Raw genomic sequence first — 22,500 nt, forward strand, 5'->3', positions numbered from 1 at the left:
TCCATACCTGGGATATGAACCGCAGAGATTAGACAGGAGCTGGATTCTGCCCAAACCAAAATTCGAGATACTTCTTTCATAGCCAGAGGACTGTGAGTCCCTCCTTGATGATTGATGTATGCCACAGTTGTGACATAGTCTATCTGAAAACAAATGAACAACTCTCTCTTCAGAAGAGGCCAAGACTGAAGAGCTCTGAAAATTGCACGGAGTTCCAAAATATTGATCGGAAATCTTACCTCCTGAGATTCCCAAACCCCTTGTGCCGTCAGATACCCCCACACAGCTCCCCAACCTGTAAGACTTGCATCTGTTGAGATTATAGTCCAGGTCGGAAGAACAAGAAGCCCCCTGAACTAAACGATGGTGATCTGTCCACCATGTCAGAGAGTGTCGTATAATCGGTTTAAAGATATTAATTGAGATATCTTTGAGTAATCCCTGCACCATTGGTTCAGCATACAGAGCTGAAGAGGTCGCATGTGAAAATGAGCAAAGGAGATCGCATCTGATGCGGCAGTCCTAAGACCTAAAATTTCCATGCATAAGGCTACCAAAGGGAATGATTGTGACTGAAGGTTTTGACAAGCTGATCAAAGTTAAACTTCTCTTGTCTGACAAGGACAGAGTCATAGACACTGAATCTATCTAGAAACCTAAAAAGGTTACCCTTGTCTGAGGAATCAATGAACTGATTGGTAAATTGATCCTCCAACCATGAACTTGAAGAAACAACACAAGTCGATTCGTATGAGATTCTTCGAAAATTAGAAGACTGAGCAAGTACCCAGATATCGTCCAATAAGGAAATACCAAAACCCTGTTCTCTGATTACAGAAAGAAGGGCACCGAGAACCAAAAAAATTCTTGGAACTGAGGCTAGGCCAAACGGTAGAGCCACAAAACTGGTAATGCTTGTCTAAAAAGAGAATCTCAGACACTAAAAGTGATCTGGATGAATCGGAATATGCAGATACACATCCTGTAAATCTATTGTAGACATATAATGCCCTTGCTAAACAAAAGGCAGGATAGTCCTACAGTAACCATCTTGAATGTTGGTATCCTTACATAACGATTCAATATTGATAGATCCGGAACTGGTCTGAAGGAATTGACCTTCTTTTGTACAATGAAGAGATAAAATAAAACCCCAGCCCCTGTTCCAGAACTGGAACTGGCATAATTACTCCAGCCAACTCTAGATCTGAAACACATTTCAGAAATGCTGAGCCTTTGCTGTGTTAACTGGGACACGGGAAAGAAAAAAATCTCTTAGCAGGAGGCCTTAACTGAAGCCAATTCTGTACCTTTCTGAAACAATGTTCTGAAACCAGAGATTGAGAACGGAATTGATCCAAATATCTTTGAAGAAAACATAATCTGCCCCATACCAGCTGAGCTGGAATAAGGTCCGCACCTTCATGGGTACTTAGGAGCTGGCTATAGGTTTTCTATAAGGCTTGGATATATTCCAAACTGAAAATAGTTTCCAAACTGATACCTTTGGATGAAGGATCAGGCTTTTGTTCCTTATTATGAGGAAAGGAACGAAAATGATTATTAGACCTAAATTTACCTTAGATTTTTTATCCTTTGGTAAAAAAGTTCCCTTCCTTCCAGAAACAGTTGAGATAATAATTTATTACCCTGGAAAGAAAGGGAAAGCAAAGGTGACTTAGAAGACATATCAGCATTCCAAGTTTAATCCATAAAGCTTTTCTAGCTAAAATAGCTAGAGACATATACCTGACATCAACTCTAATGATATCAAAAGATGGTATCACCAACAAAATTTATTAGCATGTTATAGAATAATAATAATGCTATAAAATTATGATCTGTTACTTGTTGCGCTAAAGCTTCTAACCAAAAAGTTGAGGCTGCAGCAACATCCGCTAAAAATTTAGCAGGTCTAAGAAGATTACCTGAACATAAGTAAGCTTTTCTTAGAAAGGATTCAATTTTCCTATCTAAAGGATCCTTAAATGAAGTACTATCTGCCGTAGGAATAGTAGCACATTTAGCAGGAGTAGAGACAGCCCCATAACCTTAGGGATTTTTGTCCCTAAAAAACTCTAATCTGTCAGATGGCACAGGATATAATTGCTTAAACGTTTGGAAGGAGTAAAAGAATTACCCAAATTATTCCATTCCCTGGAAATTACTTCAGAAATAGCATCAGGGAGATTAAACACTTCTGGAATAACTACAGGAGATTTAAAAACCTTATTTAAACGTTTAGATTTAGTATCAAGAGGACCAGAATCCTCTATTTCTAATGCAATTAATACTTCTTTAAATAAAGAACGAATAAATTCCATCTTGAACAAATACAAAGATTTATCAGCATCAACCTCTGAGACAGAAACCTCTGAACCAGAAGAACCATTATCAGTATCAGAATGATGATGTTCATTTAAAAATTCATCTGAAAAAAGAGAAGTTTTAAAAGACTTTTATGTAAACTAGAAGGAGAAATAACAGACATAGCCTTCTTAATGGATTTAAAAAAATAAAATCTCTTATGTTTATCAGGAACACTCTGAAAATTAGATGTTGACGGAACAGCAACAGGTAATGTAACAGTACTAAAGGAAATTTTATCTGCATTAATAAGTTTGTCATGACATGCAATACAAACAACAGCTGGAGAAACAGACACCAAAAATTAAAGCAGATACACTTAGCTTGGTAGCTCCAGCACTAGACAGCGATTTTCCTGTAGTATCTTCTGACTCAGATGCAACGTGAGACATCTTGCAATATGTAAGAGAAAAAAAACAACATATAAAGCAAAATTGATCAAATTCCTTAAATGACAGTTTCAGGAATGGGAAAAAATGCCAAAGAACAAGCTTCTAGCAACCAGAAGCAATGAAAAAATAAGACTTAAATAATGTGGAGACAAAAGCGACGCCCTTATTTTTTAGCGCCAAATAAGACGCCCACATTATTTGGCGCCTAAATGCTTTTGGCGCCAAAAATGACGCCACATCCGGAACGCCGACATTTTTGGCGCAAAATGTCAAAAAATGACGCAACTTCCGGCGACACGTATGACGCCGGAAACGGAAAAGAATTTTTGCGCCAAAAAAGTCCGCGCCAAGAATGACGCAATAAAATGAAGCATTTTCAGCCCCCGTGAGCCTAACAGCCCACAGGGAAAAAAGAGTCAAATTTTTGAAGGTAAGAAAAAATGATTAATTCAAATGCATTATCCCAAATATGAAACTGACTGTCTGAAAAATAAGGAAAGTTGAACATTCTGAGTCAAGGCAAATAAATGTTCGAATACATATATTTAGAACTTTATAAACAAAGTGCCCAACCATAGCTTAGAGTGTCACAGAAAATAAGATTTACTTACCCCAGGACACTCATCTACATGTTTGTAGAAAGCCAAACCAGTACTGAAACAAGAATCAGCAGAGGTAATGGTATATATAAGAGTATATCGTCGATCTGAAAAGGGAGGTAAGAGATGAATCTCTACGACCGATAACAGAGAACCTATGAAATAGACCCCGTAGAAGGAGATCACTGCATTCAAATAGGCAGTACTCTCCTCACATCCCTCTGACATTCACTGCACGCTGAGAGGAAAACCGGGCTCCAACTTGCTGCGGAGCGCATATCAACGTAGAATCTAGCACAAACTTACTTCACCACCTCCATCGGAGGCAAAGTTTGTAAAACTGAATTGTGGGTGTGGTGAGGGGTGTATTTATAGGCATTTTAAGGTTTGGGAAACTTTGCCCCTCCTGGTAGGAATGTATATCCCATACGTCACTAGCTCATGGACTCTTGCTAATTACATGAAAGAAATATATATATATATATATATATATATATACACACATACATACACACACAATTTATAATTTTATATTACCATCTTAACAACATGTTTAATGTCCCTTTAAGTTTGCTGTACTGGGAGAAGGCACCTGCTAAAAGAGACACACCATTTACCCTTCTATTACCTGAATATGGTACTACAGGAGTGAGAAATGTTATTGTCTTTGCTGGTAAAAATTGCCACATACCAAAATAGTTCTTATATACTCAAAATTATATTTAAATAATAACTTTTTAAGAAGAAGTTTTAATAGCTATAAAACAAACCTTCTTTCCTAAGATATGGAGAGTCCACGACATCATTCAATTACTAGTGGGAATATCACTCCTGGCCAGCAAGAGGAGGTAAAGAGCACCACAGCAAATCTGTTAATTGTCACTCCCCTACCCATAATCCCCAGTCATTCTCTTTGCCTCTGTCAATGGAGGAAGCGAAGTTTGGTGTCTGAAGATTTTTTTATTCTTTTTTGGGTACTTTTCCCTGCAAGCAAGGATTTGGGTTTAGCTAAGTCCACGTTAATCTCTTCAGTAGAGTAGTGCTGGCTTTTAAGCAGTTAGGAAGTTGTGAGGCAGTCCTTACTTTGTTTCCCAACATATTGCTGCCCTAGTTATAAAAAGCCAGAGTTGGCTACTCTGTTCTCTCTTTTTTCTACAGGTCTCTGTAAGGAGTATGTGTGCTTTCACGCTTTGTAAGCTGTCTTCCTGCTGGACAGCTAGACTGCAGGTAAGTGCCTTTTTGTCTTCTAGGTACTGGAGAATTTGCACTTAGAAGATTGTTTATTTCTGCAGTTAAAATAATTGGGACATAGTAATCCTTTAAGCAGGATTCATTAGGCAGTATGTAGGCAAAATGTATGGGACTAGGGGTTAATTTTCCCTTATCTGAGACTGTCTTCTGTGGCTCTTATGATATCATTTTGTATGGCAAAAGATTTTATTGGGGCTTTTTGTGGTGACCGGGAACTGTTTACAGTATATTTGTTTACAGTTTGTTATCAGACTTATTTTGCCTTGGAACTGCTTTCACTTTGTTTAGAGATGGCTTCTCTATTTTCTGCAGTTATATAGGAACGCACACTTTTAGATATCTGCGCAGTTCCGATTTTGCCGGTCATGTGACTCAAGTATTTCCACCTATGGAATGGAGAGGCGTCACTGTGGTCTTTGCAGTTTGAGATCGGCTCGTGTGCAGTCGCTTGATATCAGTCTCTGAGCTGAATTGGAGTCTCCCAGAATTGCAGTAGGCACCTCAGTACTGCTGAGGTGTAGAGGTATAACATTTTTGTTTCATTTTATTTTGGGCAATTTATTGTTAGAACGCTTGGGATATAAGACTACTCAAAGTGACAGTAGTTTTTTTTTCAGAAAAAGATTTTCAAGCTATGGACATGGATAATCAAACTGTTTCTTTTGATAAATGTTTATTATGTCTAGAGGCCCAAATTGTTTCCTCTATGCAATTTTGTGCTAATTGTTTAGCTAGAACGCTAGAGTGTAAAAACAAATTATTGCCCTATGAGCCCAATGTCTCTCAGGATACTGTTCAGGTTATGTCACAGTTTGTTCCTCAAACGTCCCAAGCCTCTATGGCGTCACATATAGTGCCCTACAGTTCCTCTCAGTCTCCTGGAGGAGTTTATTTGCCTGCAGATTTTGCTGCTCATGTATCTTCTGCGGAATCTGTGGCATTATCTGCTTTTCCTATGATGGGAAAACGCAAGAGGCAAATTAGACATTCAGATAGTAAGGTTTCTGTTCCACCTACTGCTACACAGGTTGCCCTCCCTCATAAGTCTGAGGAGGAGGAGGATATGTTGGTAGCCTCGGAGGGTAAAATCTCAGATTCGGACAGTATAATTACTTTATCTGATACTGAAGAAGTAAACTTCAGATTTAAGCTGTTACACCTTTGTGTACTGTTAAAGGAGGTATTGGCTACTTTGGACGACTCTGATAAGTCTATTAAACTTAATAAATCCTGTTCCAGACTGTGTGACGGAAATTATTTCTCAGGAATGGGAGAAGCCAGGGATACCTTTCTCTCCGTCTCCAAAAAGAGGTTTCCTGTTGCTGAATCTATTAAAGATTTAGGTGCCTAAAGTAGATGGGGCTATATTCTACTCTGACTAAGAGAACTACGATCCCTATAGAGGAAAGCTGTTCCTTTAAGGATCCCATGGACAAAAAGCTGGAGGCATATCTGAAGAAGATGTATGTTCATCAAGGTCTTCAATGGCAACCTGCAGTTTGTATTGCCACAGTAGCAAGTGTGGCATCTTATTGGTGCGACGCCTTGTCTGAATCGATTTTGGTAGATACTCCGTTGGAGGTGATCCAAGATAGGATTAAGGCTATTAAATTAGTCAATTCCTTTATTTCTGATGCTAACATGCAAATTATTAGACTGGGAGTCAAGATGTCTGGCTTCACTGTCCTAGCCGCAGGGCTTTGTGGCTAAAATCTTGGTCAGCTGATGTTACCTCCAAGTCCAAGCTTCTGGCGCTTCCTTACAAGGGTAAACCATTGTTTGGGCCTGGTCTGGCAGAAACCCTCAGCTGAGTCTAAGTCAGCATGAAGGGTCGGCCCCCGGTCCGGGATCGTATCAAGTGGGGGGTAGACTTTCCCTGTTTTGTCAAGTGTGGGATACGAGATGTCCCAGATCCGTGGGCTGTGGACATAGTATCTCAGGGTTACAAAATAGAATTCAAAACTTTCCCTCCCAGGGGCAGATTCCATCTCTCAAAAGTATGGAAACCATTCAATCCATTCTTCCTTTGGTCCATGAGGGTCAGTTCATGATGACCATAGACCTGAAGGATGCGTATCTTAATGTTCCCATCCATAGGGATCATCATAAGTTCCTGAGATACGCCTTTCTAGACACTATGTTTGTGGCTCTACCGTTTGGCCTTGCCACAGCTCCCAGAATTTTCTCAAAGGTTCTGGGGGCTCTCTTGGGAGTGGTCAGGTCTTGGGGAACTGCAGTGGTGCCCTACCTGGACGACATATTGGTTCAGGCGCCATCTTTTCAAAAAGCAAACTCTCATACAGAGATCTTCTTGTCTTTTCTACGTTCCCACGGATGGAAAGTGAATCTGGAGAAGAGTTCCCTTGTTCCAGCTACAAGGGTGGTTTTCTTAGGGACCATAATAGATTCCCTATCTATGAAAATATTTCTGACAGAGGTCAGAAAATCCAAGATTATTTCCTCTTGCCTCTCTCTTCAGTCTATTGTTCGGCCATCAGTAGCTCAATGTATGGAGGTAATTGGTCTGATGGTCGCTTCCATGGACATTATTCCCTTTGCTCAATTCCATTAGAGAGCTCTGCAGTTATGCATGCTCAGAGAATGGAACGGAGACCATTCGGATCTGTCTCAGAGGATAGATGTAGACCATCGACAGGAGCATCTGTCTCAGGGCACATGCTTCTGGAGACCACGGATGCCAGCCTGCTAGGCTGGGGAGCAGTCTGGGACTCTTTAAAGGCGCAGGGACTATAGACTCGGGAGGAGTCTGTTCCCCCATAAACATCTTGGAGTTGAGAGCGATTTACAATGCTCTGATGGCTTGGCCTCAGTTGTCCTTAGCCCAGTTTATCAGGTTCCAATCTGACAATATCACCTCAGTGGCTTACATTATCAGGGAGGAACTCTGAGTTCCTTAGCCATGAAGAAGGTGGCACGGATTATTATATGCTATCTTTTCTGCTCTGAGAGTTTCGGAACTCTCGGCTTTGCAGTGATATTCCCCTTATCTTTCATGTGGATAAGGCGGTTCTTCATACTAATATGGGGTTTCTCACTAAAGTGGTTTCGGATAGAAATATTAATCAGGAAATTGTTGTTCCTTCTCTCTGTAATAATCCTTCTCATAAGGAACGTCTGTTGCATAACTTGGATGATGTGCATGCTCTAAAATTCTACCTACAGGCGACTAAGGATTTTCGCCAGTCATCTGCCCTGTTTGTTTGTTTGTTTCTGAAGCTTCTGTGGAACAGATTTGCAAGGCTGCAACTTGGTCCTTTCTGCATGCTTTTTCCAAATTTGATATTTTTGCTCGGCTTAGGCCTCTTTGGGAGAAAGGTTCTTCAAGGAGGTGATGCCTTCTGTTTAGGTCTGCCTATCTTGTTTTCCCTCCCTATTGATTCCGTGTCCTCTAGCTTGGGTATTGGTTCCCACTAGTAATTGAATGACGTTGTGGACTCTCCATATCTTAGGAAAGAAAACAAAATGTATGCTTACCTGATAAATTTCTTTCTTTCCAGATATGGAGAGTGCACTACCCCACCCTTAATTAAGACAGTTATTTTTTACTTAACCTCAGGCACCTCTAAACCTTTGTGTTATTCCTTTTCCATTTCCCATTGGTCGAATGACTGGGGATTATGGGTAGGGGAGTGACACTTAACAGCTTTGCTGTGGTGCTCTTTGCCTCTTCCTGCTGGCCAGGAGTGATATTCCCACTAGTAATTGAATGACGTTGTGCACTCTCCATATCTGTAAAGAAAGAAATTTATCAGGTTAGGATAAATTTAGTTATTTTTGATGAGTGCTTGTTTACATTTGGCAAAAGGCATTAACCACATTCTCCATGTGCTAATATTTATATTCTATAAAATACTTTACTAGTGGTGACATCTGCTAATGTTATTTACAGATATCTATCCTTGACTATATAATCAACTATGAAACACTTTACCACATTCTACCTTCACAACATCCAGGAAAAATGTAGGAAAAGGGAACTGAAAAATAAAACGTACCCGCAACAATAAAATCTCTATAGACTTATTAATTATCCTGTATATGGTTTATACTTACAATATATACATTATCCTGTATATGCTTTATACTTATAATATATACATTTATTTTTATGGACAGGAATCATGAAAAGTAATAGGTAAAAAAAAGGATATCATTCCAAAACCAAAAGAACCAAGTGACATACATCCAAAATTTGGTTGCCAGGTAAATCCCAAGGGGGAGAGCACTGTGCATTGAGTGGTCAAAGAAAGATCTGAAAAACAAGAAACATAATAGCTTTTTAATAAATATCACCAATATACAAAATATTCAAGACATTCAAACAACCCATGACCAATAAAAATATACAAGAAAAAAAATATTAAAATGTGTAAGTGAGTGTGTATATGTATGTATGTGTGTCTGAACATGTATGTGTATGCATGTCTGTGTGAGAGTGTGTGTGACTGAAGCATATTAATGTTTTTAACAGCACTTTTGCAAGTTATTTATCTCCCACTCATAGCAAAGGTTTAAAATAATCCATTCCTGAGACATCTCACCTAAGTAACAGGCAGAAGGTCTGGAGTACAAAGGTCTGTGATGCTTATCACCAGGAAATGGGGGGGGGGGGGTCTTATCTGGTCTGAGCAGCAGCAAGGAAGGCAGCTAACTTTATCAGCAGCATTATTTCACAGTTCATTGCACTGGCAAGTCCTCCCTGCTATCTCTCTTCTGTGTGACTGTTGCTTGTGGTATCTTAGCTGACAGGTTGTAAATACTGCACTAAGGGGTCGATTTATCAAAGGCTTTGCAAGTCTTTCGACCCCATACGACTGTAGGTTCTCACAAGAGAACCTGCACGCCTTATTTAACAAAAAGCAGCGATCATCAAACTGCTGCTTTCCTAACCTTTCACCAACTCTAAAGTGGTGAATTTCAATTTCCCGGGATATTCCGACGGGGGAGATTGACAGTTCCTGCCCGTGCGTGATTGACTGTGCGCGGGCAGGGTGCGGGATTGCACACGAGTGCAAAACAGCACTCGTGTGCAATGCTGAATTCCGCCAGGGGAATAGGGGATAGCAATACCCAAGATGTGGAACTCCACAGAAGAGTCACTAGAGAGGGAGGGATACAAATAAAAACAGCCATTTTCCGCTGAAAAAATTAAATCCACACCCAAGAGAATACGTTTTTCTCATAAATGCAAAGAAAAAACTTAAAACATAATCAGAGGAATCAAACTGAAACACCTGCCTGAAGAACTTTTCTACCAAAAACTGCTTCCAAAGAGGCAAATACATCAAAAATAATTTAGTAAATGTATGCAAAGAAGACCAAGTTGCTGCTTTACAAATCTGATCAACTGAAGCTTCATTCTTAAAAGCCCACAAAGTGGAGACTGATCTAGTAGAATGAGCTGTGATTCCTCTGAGGCGGAGCCTGACCCAACTCCAAATAAGCCTGCTGAAACAAAAGCTTTAACCAAGATGCCAAGGAAATGGCAAAAGCTTTCTGACCTTACCTAGAACCAGAAAAGACAACAAATAGACTAGAAGTCTTCCTGAAATCTTTAGTAGCTTCAACATAATATTTTAAAGCTCTTACAACATCCAGAGAATGTAAGGATCTCTCCCAAGAATTCTTAGGATTAGGACACAAAGAGGGAAAAACAATTTCCCTATTAATGTTGTTAGAATTCACAACCTTAGGTAAGAATTTAAATGAAGTCTGCAAAACTGCCTTATCCTGATGAAAAATCAGAAAAGGAGACTCACAAAAAAGAGCAGATAATTCGGAAACTCTTCAGAAGAAGAGATAGCCAAAAAGAACAACACTTTCCAAGAAAGTAGTTTAATATCCAAGGAATGCATAGGCTCAAAAGAAGGGGCCTTTAAAGCCTTCAAAACCAAATTAAGACTCCAAGGAGGAGAGATTGATTTAATGACAGGCTTTATACGGACCAAAGCCTGTACAAAACAGTGAATATCAGGAAGCTTAGCAATCTTTCTTTGAAACAAAAAACAGAAAGAGCAGAGATTTGTCCCTTCAAGGAACTTGCAGACAAACCTTTCTCCAATCCATCCTGAAGAACTGTAAAATTCTAGGAATTCTAAAAGAATACCAGGAGAATTTATGAGAAGAACACCATGAAAAATATGTCTTCCAAACTTGATAATAAATCTTCCTAGAGACAGATTAACGAGCCTATAACATAGTATCAATCACTGAGTCAGAGAAACCTCTATGACTAAGCACTAAGCATTCAATTTCCATACCTTCAAATTTAATGATTTGAGATCCTGATGGAAAAACGGCCCTTGAGACAGAAGGTCTGGTCTTAAATAAAGTGGCCAAGGTTGTCAACTGGACATCCGGACAAGATCCGCATACCAGAACCTGTGAGGCCCTGCTGGCGCTACCAGAAACACAAACGATCGTTCTATGATGATCTTGGAAATCACTCTTGGAAGAAGAACTAGAGGCGGGAAGATATAAGCAGGTTGGTAAAAAAATGGAACTGATAACGCATCCACCTACTCCACCTGAGAATCCCTGGAACTGGATAGGTTCCTGGGAAGTCTCTTGTTTAGATGAAAAAACACATCTGGATGGAGCAACCACTCCCCCGGATGTATAGTCTAACAGCTGAGATAATCCATTTCCCAATTGTCTACACCTGGGATATGTACCACAGGAATCCACGATACTTCTTTCATAGCTAGGGGACTGTGAGTCCCACCCTGATGATTGACATATGCCAAAGTTGTGACATTGTCTGACTGAAAACAAATGAACTGTTCTCTTTTCAACAGAGGCCAAAGAGCCCTGAAAATAGCACAGAGTTCTAAAATATTGATTGGTAATCTCGCCTCTTGAGATTTCCAAACCCCTTGTGCTGTCAGAGATCCCCAGACAGCTGCCCAACATGAAAGACTTGCATCTGTTGTGAATACAGTCCAGGTTGGACGAACAAAGGAGACCCCTTGAACTATACAATGGTGATTGGGATTTAAGGATTTAAGGATAATAATTAAGATATCTTTATATAATCCCTGCACCATTGAATCAGCATACAAAGCTAGAGAGGTCTAATATGAAGACGAGCAAAGGAGATCACGTCCGATGCTGCAGACATGAGACCTAAAACTTCCATGCACATAGCTACTGAAGGGAAAAATTGAGACTGAAGGTTCCGACAAGCTGAAACCAATTTAATTCGTCTGTTGTCTGTTAGAGACAGAGTCATAGACACTGAATCTATCTGGAAACCTAAAAAAGGTGACCCTTATCTGAGGAATCAAGAAACATTTTGGTAAAATGATCCTCTAACCATGTCTTTGAAGAAACAACACTAGTTGATTCGTGTGAGATTCAAAATTTTCAGATCCAGAACTGGCATGAATTAATTCTTTCTTTGGGACAATGAATAGATTTGAATAAAACCCCAAACCCTGTTCCTGAATGGAACTGGTATGATTACCCCTGAAAGCTATAGATCTGAAACACACTTCAGAAAAACCTGAGCCTTCACTGGATTTGCTGTGACACGTGAGAGAAAGACTCTTCTCACAGGAGGTCTTACTCTGAATCCAATTCGATACCCTTGAGAGACAAAACTCTGAATCCATTGATTTTGGACAAAATCTGCCCAAATGTTTTAGAAAAAAGTTGAATCTGCCCCCACCAGCTGAGCTGGAATGAGGCCTGCACCTTCATGCAGAATTGGGGACTGTCTTTGGTTTCTTAAACAGCTTGGCCCAAATAAATTGTTACCTTGGAAATTAAGAAATAGTAATCTAGACTTAGATACCAGGTCAGTATTCCAATAGCTGAGCCACAAAGCCCTAACGTCAATTTGATGATATCAAAAAATGGCATCACAGATAAAATGATTAGCATGTTGAAGCAAGCAAACAATGCTAGACAATCAGGATCTGTTTCCTGTTGCACTAAACTTTCCAACCAAAAAGTTGATGCAGAAATGGCAGGCCTGAGAAGATAGCATAATATAAATAAGCTTTCCTTAGATAAGATTCAAGTTTCCTATCTAAAGGAAACTTAAAGGAAGTATTACCTTCCATAGGGATAGAAGTACATTAGGTAAGAGTAGAAATAGCCCCATCAGCTTTGGGGATTTTCTCCAAAAACTCCAATCTAACTGTTGGCAAAGGCTACAACTTTTTAAACCTAGAAGAAGGAAAAAGTACCACCAGACCTATTCCATTCCTTTGAAATCATATCAGAAATAACATCAGGAATGGAAAAACCTCTGGAGTAACCACAGGAGGTTTATAAACAGAATTTAAACGTTTACTAGTTTTAATATCAAGAGGACAAGTTTCCTCAATATCCAAAGTAATCAACACCTCTTTAACAAGGAATGAATATACTCCATTTTAAACAAATAAGTAGATTTGTCAGTGTCAATATCTGAGGTAGGATCTTCTGAAATCAGATAGATCCTCATCAGAGGAGGATAATACAGTATGTTGTCGGTCATTTTAAATTTCATCAACTTTATGAGAAGTTTTAAAAGACCTTTTACGTTTATTAGAAGGCGTAATAGCAGATGCCTTCTAAATTGCAATAAAATCTTTTATATTCACAGGGATATTATGTACATTAGATGTTGAAGGAACAACAGGCATTGTACTAGTACTGATTTGGAGATATAATCTCCACTAATTTACAACAGATACACTTATCTTTGGTTGAACTGTTATCAGGCAGCAGGGTGTCAGGGTGTCAGGGTGTCAGGGTGCCAGGAATCAGACTGAGAAGAGAAGTGCAAAAATAATCACACCTTTATTAATAACAAAAAAATAATAAAAAGTCCACAAGTCAAATAACAAGCCAGGAGTCAAAACCAGAGTTGGTAGTCAGACGAGCCGAGTGAGGAACAAGGAAAACAGCTGAGTCAGGAACAAGCCAGGGATCAGGAACCAGGAACCAGTTAGGACGTCAGACAGCCAGGTAATACACAGGAACTGTCACAAACAGGTATGAGACAACGCAAAGGCAAAGCATACTGAACAGAGGCCCTTTAAATAAGTTATGGCATCACAATTCTGAGACTGCATCCTGTTTCACACAGATGATGCACACCAGTCTGGCCATAAAAGGAAGTGCAGGAAATAAACAGCATCCCCCACAATGCACCATAGTCAGCAAGAGAGGTGAGTAAAATGGCTGCCAGCAGCACATGGCAAACAAAACAGGGAGAAAACCCTGACACAGGGTTCCAACAGCGGTTTCTGAGACATGATCAGATTGAGACATCTTGCAAATTTAAGAGAAAAAATTATCAATTTCCTTATATGGCAGTTTCGGGAATGGGGGAAAAATGCAAACAGCATAGCCCTCTGAGCATAGAAAAAAAGCAAGAGGCATATAGGAAGTGGGGTTAAAATAATTAAATTATTTGGCGCCAAGTATGACGCACAATGCTAATGAAATTTTTTGGCGCTAACAACATCCGGAAATGACGCAACTCGCGTCATGGCAGACGCAACATTGTGCAAGGAAACCTGGCGTCAACTAAGACGCCAGAAATGACAAATTTGCGTCACCGAACATACCTTCGAGCCAAAAAATTCCCATGCCAAGAATGACGCAATAAATATCAGCATTTTGCGACCTCGCGAGCCTAATTTTGCTCGCGAGCCTAAATTTGCCCGCAAAAATTAAATGAAAAATAGTCAATTTAAAGAAAAAACTAAATTTATGCTTACCTGATAAATTACTTTTTTTACGATATGACGAGTCCACGGATTTCATCCTTACTTGTGGGATATTAAGCTCCTGCTAACAGGAAGTGGCAAAGAGCACCACAGCAGAGCTGTATATATAGCCCCTCCCCTTCGACTCCACCCTCAGTCATTCGGCCAAAGGTTATAGGAAGAGAAAAGGAAAGGCTAAAAAGGTGCAGAGGTGACTGAAGTTTTCAAAAAATAAAATAAACCTGTCTTAAAATAACAGGGAGGGCCGTGGACTCGTCATATAGTAAAAGAAAGTAATTTATCAGGTAAGCATAAAACATAATTTATGTAAGAACTTACCTGATAAATTCATTTCTTTCATATTAGCAAGAGTCCATGAGCTAGTGACGTATGGGATATACATTCCTACCAGAAGGGGCAAAGTTTCCCAAACCTCAAAATGCCTATAAATACACCCCTCACCACACCCACAAATCAGTTTAACGCATAGCCAAGAAGTGGGGTGATAAGACAAAAAGTGTGAAAGCATAAAAAATAAGGAATTGGAATAATTGTGCTATATACAAAAAAATTATAACCACCACAAAAAGGGTGGGCCTCATGGACTCTTGCTAATATTTATCAGGTAAGTTCTTACATAAATTATGTTTTCTTTCATGTAATTAGCAAGAGTCCATGAGCTAGTGACGTATGGGATAATGAATACCCAAGATGTGGATCTTCCACGCAAGAGTCACTAGAGAGGGAGGGATAAAATAAAGACAGCCAATTCCGCTGAAAATAATCCACACCCAAAATAAAGTTTAAATCTTATAATGAAAAAAACTGAAATTATAAGCAGAAGAATCAAACTGAAACAGCTGCCTGAAGAACTTTTCTACCAAAAACTGCTTCAGAAGAAGAAAACACATCAAAATGGTAGAATTTAGTAAAAGTATGCAAAGAGGACCAAGTTGCTGCTTTGCAAATCTGATCAACCGAAGCTTCATTCCTAAACACCCAGGAAGTAGAAACTGACCTGGTAGAATGAGCTGTAATCCTCTGAGGCGGAGTTTTACCCGACTCGACATAAGCATGACGAATTAAAGATTTCAACCAAGACGCCAAGGAAATGGCAGAGGCCTTCTGACCTTTCCTAGAACCGGAAAAGATAACAAAAAGACTAGAAGTCTTTCGGAAATTCTTAGTAGCTTCAACATAATATTTCAAAGCTCTAACTACATCCAAAGAATGCAATGATCTCTCCTTAGAATTCTTAGGATTAGGAAATAATGAAGGAACCACAATTTCTCTACTAATGTTGTTAGAATTCACAACCTTAGGTAAAAATTTAAAAGAAGTTCGCAACACCGCCTTATCCTGATGAAAAATCAGAAAAGGAGACTCACAAGAAAGAGCAGATAATTCAGAAACTCTTCTAGCAGAAGAGATGGCCAAAAGAAACAAAACTTTCCAAGAAAGTAATTTAATGTCCAGTGAATGCATAGGTTCAAATGGAGGAGCTTGAAGAGCCCCCAGAACCAAATTCAAACTCCAAGGAGGAGAAATTGACTTAATAACAGGTTTTATACGAACCAAAGCTTGTACAAAACAATGAATATCAGGAAGATTAGCAATCTTTCTGTGAAAAAGAACAGAAAGAGCAGAGATTTGTCCTTTCAAGGAACTTGCAGACAAACCTTTATCCAAACCATCCTGAAGAAACTGTAAAATTCTCGGAATTCTAAAAGAATGCCAAGAAAAATGATAAGAAAGACACCAAGAAATGTAAATCTTTTAGACTCGATAATATATCTTCCTAGATACAGATTTACGAGCCTGTAACATAGTATTAATCACAGAGTCAGAGAAACCTCTTTGACTGAGAATCAAGCGTTCAATCTCCATACCTTCAAATTTAAGGATTTGAGATCCTGATGGAAAAAAGGACCTTGTGACAGAAGGTCTGGTCTTAATGGAAGAGTCCACGGTTGGCAAGTGGCCATCCGGACAAGATCCACATACCAAAACCTGTGAGGCCATGCTGGAGCCACCAGCAGAACAAACGAGCATTCCTTCAGAATCTTGGAAATTACTCTTGGAAGAAGAACTAGAGGCGGAAAGAGACTTACTTACCCCAGGACACTCATCTACATGTAGTAGAAAGCCAAACCAGTACTGAAACGAGAATCAGTAGAGGTAATGGTATATATAAGAGTATATCGTCGATCTGAAAAGGGAGGTAAGAGATGAATCTCTACGACCGATAACAGAGAACCTATGAAATAGACCCCGTAGAAGGAGATCATTGAATTCAAATAGGCAATACTCTCTTCACATCCCTCTGACATTCACTGCACGCTGAGAGGAAAACCGGGCTCCAACCTGCTGCGGAGCACATATCAACGTAGAATCTAGCACAAACTTACTTCACCACCTCCACGGGAGGCAAAGTTTGTAAAACTGATTTGTGGGTGTGGTGAGGGGTGTATTTATAGGCATTTTGAGGTTTGGGAAACTTTGCCCCCCCTGGTAGGAATGTATATCCCATACGTCACTAGCTCATGGACTCTTGCTAATTACATGAAAGAAATTTAGTTTTCTTTTACAAAGATATGACGAGTCCCTGGATTTCATCCTTACTTGTGGGAAACCAATACCAAAGCAATAGGACACGGATGAAAGGGAGGGACAAGACAGGAACCTAAACGGAAGGCACCACTGCTTGAAGAACCTTTCTCCCAAAGATAGCCTCAGAAAAGCAAAAGTATCAAATTTGTAAAATTTGGAAAAAGTGTGAAGGGACGACCAAGTCGCAGCCTTACAAATCTGTTCCACAGATGCATCGTTTTTAAAAGCCCATGTGGAAGCCACAGCCCTAGTAGAATGAGCCGTAATTATTTCAGGAGGCTGCTGTGCAGCAGTCTCATATGCCAGGCGGATGATACTTCTCAGCCAAAAAGAAAGAGGTAGCCGTAGCTTTCTGACCCCTATGCTTTCCAAAATAAACAATGAATAATGAAGATGATTGACAGAAATCCTTAGTTGCCTGTAAGTAAAACGGCACGGACCACGTCCAAGTTATGTAACAGACGCTCCCTTCTTAGAAGAAGGATAAGGACACAAGTAAGGGACAACAATTTCCTGATTAATATTCTTATTCAAAACAACCTTAGGAAGGAACCCAGGTTTGGTACATAAAACCACCTTATCAGAATGAAATATGAGATAAGGCGAATCACACTGTAATGCTGAAAGCTCAGAAACTCTTTGAGCAGAAGAAATAGCAACCAAAAACAGAACTTTCCAAGATAATAGTTTAATATCTATGGAATGCATAGGTTCAAACTGAACCCCTTGCAGAAGAACTAAATTCAAACTCCAGAGAGGAGTAATAGGTCTAAATACAGGCTTAATTCAAGATAGAGCCTGACAAAAAGACTGAACATCTGATACATTTGCCAAACGTTTGTGAAACAGAATTGACAAAGCTGAAATGTGTCCTTTTAAGGAACTTGCTGATAACCTTTTCTCCAATCCTTCTTGGAGAAAAGACAAAATCCTAGGAATCCTAACTTTACTCCATGAGTAACCCTTGGATTCACACAAATAAAGATATTTACGCCATATCTTATGATAGATCTTTCTAGTGATAGACTTTCTAGCCAGTATCAAAGTATAGATAACTGAATCAGAGAATCCTCACTTCGATAAAATCAAGCGATCAATCTCCACGCAGTCAGTTGCAGAGAAATTAGATTTGGATGTTGGAAAGGACCTTGAATGAGAAGGTCCTGTCTCAACGGAAGTTTCCACGGTGGCAGAGAGGACATGTCCAATAGATCCGCATACCAAGTCCTGCATGGCCACGCAGGCGCTATCAGGATCACTGAAGCTCTCTCCTGTTTGATTTGAGCAATCACGCGTGGGAGGAGAGGAAACAGCAGAAACACATAAGCTAGGCTGAACAACCAAGGTACTGCCAAGGCATCTATCAGTTAGGCCTGAGGATCCCTTGACCGGGATCCGTATGTTGGAAGCTTGGCATTCTGACGAGATACCATCAAATCCAATTCCGGTCTGCCCCATCTGAGAATCAATGACGCAAATACCTCCGGGTGAAGTTCCCACTCCCCCAAATGAAAAGTCTGTCGAATTAGAAAATCTGATTCCCAGTTCTCTACCACTGGGATGTAGATCACTGACAGATGACAAGAGTGGGCCTCTGCCCAACTGATTATCTTGGATACTTCTATCATCGCTAAGGAACTCCTTGTTTCCCCTGATGATTGACATATGCCACAGTCGTTATGTTGTCCGACTGGAATCTGATGAATTTGGCCAAAGCCAACAGAGGCCACGCCTGAAGTGCATTGAATATTGCTCTCAGTTCCAGAATATTGATTGGAAGTAGAGACTCCACCTGAGTCCAAACACCCTGAGCCTTCAGGGAGTTCCAAACTGCACCCCAGCCCAGAAGGCTGGCATCTGTTGTCACTATCACCCACGAGGGTCTGCGGAAACAAGTCCCCTGGGACAGATGATCTGGCGACAACCACCAAAGAAGAGAGTTTCTGGTCTTTTGATCCAGAATTATCTTTGGAGATAAATCCGCATAATCCCCATTCCACTGACCGAGCATGCACAGTTGCAGTGGTCTGAGATGAAAGCGAGCAAACGGAACGATGTCCATTGCCGCTACCATTAATCCGATTACCTCCATACACTGAGCCACTGATGGCCGAGGAATGGACTGAAGTGCTCGGCAAGCATTCAAAATCTGATTTTCTGACCTCCGTCAGAAATACTTTCATGGCTACCGAGTCTATAAGAGTTCCCAAGAAAGGAACCCTTGTCTGTGGAACAAGTGAACTCTTCTCTATGTTCACCTTCCAGCAGTGAGTTCTCAGAAAAGACAACACTGTGTCCGTGTGAGATTTTGTCAGATGATATGTTGACGCCTGAATCAGAATATCGTCCAGATAAGGTGCCACCGCTATCCCTTGCGGTCTGAGAACCGCCAAAAGAGACTCTAGAACCTTTGTGAAGGTTCTGGGTGCTGTGGCCAACCCGAAAGGAAGAGCCACAAACTGATAATGTTTGTCCAAGAAGGCAAACCTTAGAAACCGATGATGATCTCTGTGGATTGGAATATGAAGGTAAGCATCCTTCAAATCCACGGTAGTCATAAATTGACCCTCCTGGATCATTGGCAAAATCATTCGAATTGTCTCCATCTTGAATGATGGAACTCATAGAAATTTGTTTAGACACTTGAGGTCCAAAATGGGTCTTAACGTTCCCTCTTTTCTGGGGACCACAAAAAGATTTGAGTAAAACCCCTGTCCCAATTTTGGAACAGGACAGATTACTCCCATAGTAAAAAGGTATTTTACACAATGTAAGAACGCCTCTCTCTTTATCTGGTTTGCAGATAATTTTGAAAGATGTAATCTCCCTCTTGGGAGAAAATCCTTGAATTCCAATTGATAACCGTGGGTCACTATTTCTAGTGCCCAGAAATCCTTAACATCTCTTACCCAAGCCTGAGCAAAGAAAGAAAGTCTGCCCCCTACTAGATCCGGTCCCGGATCGGGGGCCACCCCTTCATGCTGCTTTGTGGAAGAAGAAGCGGGGGGGGGGTCCTCCTTTAAAATTCCGAAAGAAACGAAAATTATTCTGTTTACCCCTCATTTTAACCGACCTATCCTGAGGTAGGGCATGGCCCTTACCTCCTGTAATATCAGAAATGATCTCCTTCAATTCTGGCCCAAAAAGGGTCTTACCTTTAAAGGGAATAGCTAAAAGCTTATGTTTTGATGACACATCAGCAGACCAAGATTTGAGCCACAATGCTCTACGTGCTAAAATAGCAAATCCTGCATTTTTTGCCGCTAATTAAGCAATTTGAAAAGCGGCATCAGTAATAAAAGAATTAGCTAGCTTAAGAGCCTTAATTCTATCTAGAATGTCATCTAATGGAGTCTCAACCTTAAGAGACTCTTCTAGAGCCTCAAACCAAAAAGCTGCTGCAGTAGTTACTGGAACAATGCAAGCCGTAGGTTGTAAAAGAAATCCCTGATTAACAAATAATTTCTTTAGTAGACCCTATAATTTATTATCCATAGGATCCTTGAAAGCACAACTATCCTCAATGGGTATAGTAGTACGCTTAGCTAGGGAAGATATAGCTCCCTCTACCTTAGGGACCGTTTGCCATGAGTCCCGAATGGTATCTGATATAAAAACATTTTCTTAAAATTAGAAAAAGGAGAAAACGGTATACCTGGTCTATCCCATTCCTTACTAATAATTTCCGAAATTCTCTTAGGAACTCGAAAAACATCAGTGTACGTAGGAACTTCCAAATATTTATCCATTTTACACAATTTCTCTGGAGGAATCACAATAGGATCACAATCATCCAGAGTCGCTAAAACCTCCCTAAGCAACAGGCGGAGGTGTTCAAGCTTAAATTTAAATGACATAGCATCCGAATCTGTCTGAGGCAAAACATTCCCTGAATCAGAAATTTCACCCTCAGACAGAAATTCCCTGATCCCTAACTCAGAGCACTGTGAGGGAACATCGGAAATAGCTAATAAAGCATCAGAGGATTCAGTATTTACATTAATACTTGACCTACTGCGTTTACCCTGCAACACTGGTAATTTAGACAATACCTCTGTAAGGGTAGTTGACATAACTGCAGCCATCTCCTGCAGAGTAAAGGAATTAGACGCACTAGAAGTACTAGGCGTCGCTTGTGTGGGCATAAAAGGTTGTGACACTTGGGGAGAATTGGATGGCATATCCTGATTCTCTTCAGACTGAGAATCATCCCTAGGTACACTTACTTTATTTAAAATATACTTTTTACATTGTAAAACCCTTTCAGTACAAAATTTACACAATGTTAGAGGGGGTTGCACAATAGCTTCTAAACACATAGAACAATGAGAAACCTCAATGTCAGACATGTTGAACAGACTAGTAATACCACAAAAGTCGTATAAACAATTATTTATAGCATAAAATAAACATTAGAAAAAACGGGTACTGTGCCTTTAAGAAAAAGTGAACAATTTTTCCAAAATGCACCAAAAACGTTAAATTATTCCCAAATTTAACTTAATATCGTTGGTTAATACAAAAAATACTGCACCCAGAAGCAAGGGCAGAAATAAGGCTTTAGAAATACTTATATCAACATGTAGACAAAAGATAGATAAAAATACAATCTGCACCTCTGTGGCGCCTACCTGCCCCCAGGGTACTTCGAATCAAGTTTCCAACCCTTCAGACCAGCTACACAGTCCAGGAGCCACCAAGTTACTGTTTGCTGCTGCTAAGCCTGAAGAAATTGCGCCAAAATAGGCTCCGCCCCTTAAGGTCAAAAGTCAGAGTAGGCCCAAACAACAGCACATGGAAATGCAGTTTTGCACTAAAGTAAAAATACACACACGATATAACCCTCAAGCATAAAACCAATAAGTTTTAAGTGCCAAAAATAAAAAACATAAAACATTGTTTTTTTTATATTGTCTCCCATGTCACATAATGCCCAAATATCAACTGATAAATATAAAATAGGGACTCCAGTAACACCCCTCTTATTAAAATAGGTTTTACTGCTTACCCCATTCCCATACAGGGAAATGCCAGCCAGTTCTGATACACCAAGTCTCCTCAGAAAAATAGGCTGCACATACCTTAATGCTGCTTGTAGCATGAAACCGGTCTCCACACGGAAGATGTCTCATGGTTACCTTCAGAAGTCTTGTGGGAATCAGCGTGGATCTTAGTTACAAATGCTAAGATCATCAAACCTCAGGGCAGAAATCTTCTTCCATATCCCCCTGAGGAAAATAGTATGCACCGGTACCATTTAAAATAAAAAACTTCTTGATTGAAGAAACTAAAACTAACACCTCACTTTACCATGTCTTCCTAGTGTAACACAGGCAAAGAGAATGACTGGGGGTGGAGTCGAAGGGGAGGGTCTATATATATACAGCTCTGCTGTGGTGCTCTTTGCCACTTCCTGTTAACAGGAGGTTAATATCCCACAAGCAAGGATGAAATCCGTGGACTCGTCAGATCTTTGTAAAAGAAAAAGAATATACCCCAGGTAAGAAAAAATAAACTTCCTAAAAATGTTTTTCCCAATTTTGAAACTGATAGTCT

At 40.0% G+C, this 22,500-nt stretch overlaps 1 protein-coding gene across 1 annotated transcript in view; it reads right to left on the reverse strand.

Moving 5' to 3' along the window:
- ZDHHC17 (zinc finger DHHC-type palmitoyltransferase 17) overlaps positions 1-22,500 on the reverse strand; it is a 306,091-nt gene that overhangs the window by 118,303 nt on the left and 165,288 nt on the right. Inside the window, exon 6 of the mRNA XM_053716763.1 lies at positions 8,780-8,882. Coding sequence (XP_053572738.1) covers positions 8,780-8,882 — 103 coding nt within the window. The remainder of the gene's footprint in view (positions 1-8,779; positions 8,883-22,500) is intronic.

Source organism: Bombina bombina, chromosome 6, assembly GCF_027579735.1.
Source record: "Bombina bombina isolate aBomBom1 chromosome 6, aBomBom1.pri, whole genome shotgun sequence".
Taxonomy (NCBI): domain Eukaryota; kingdom Metazoa; phylum Chordata; class Amphibia; order Anura; family Bombinatoridae; genus Bombina; species Bombina bombina.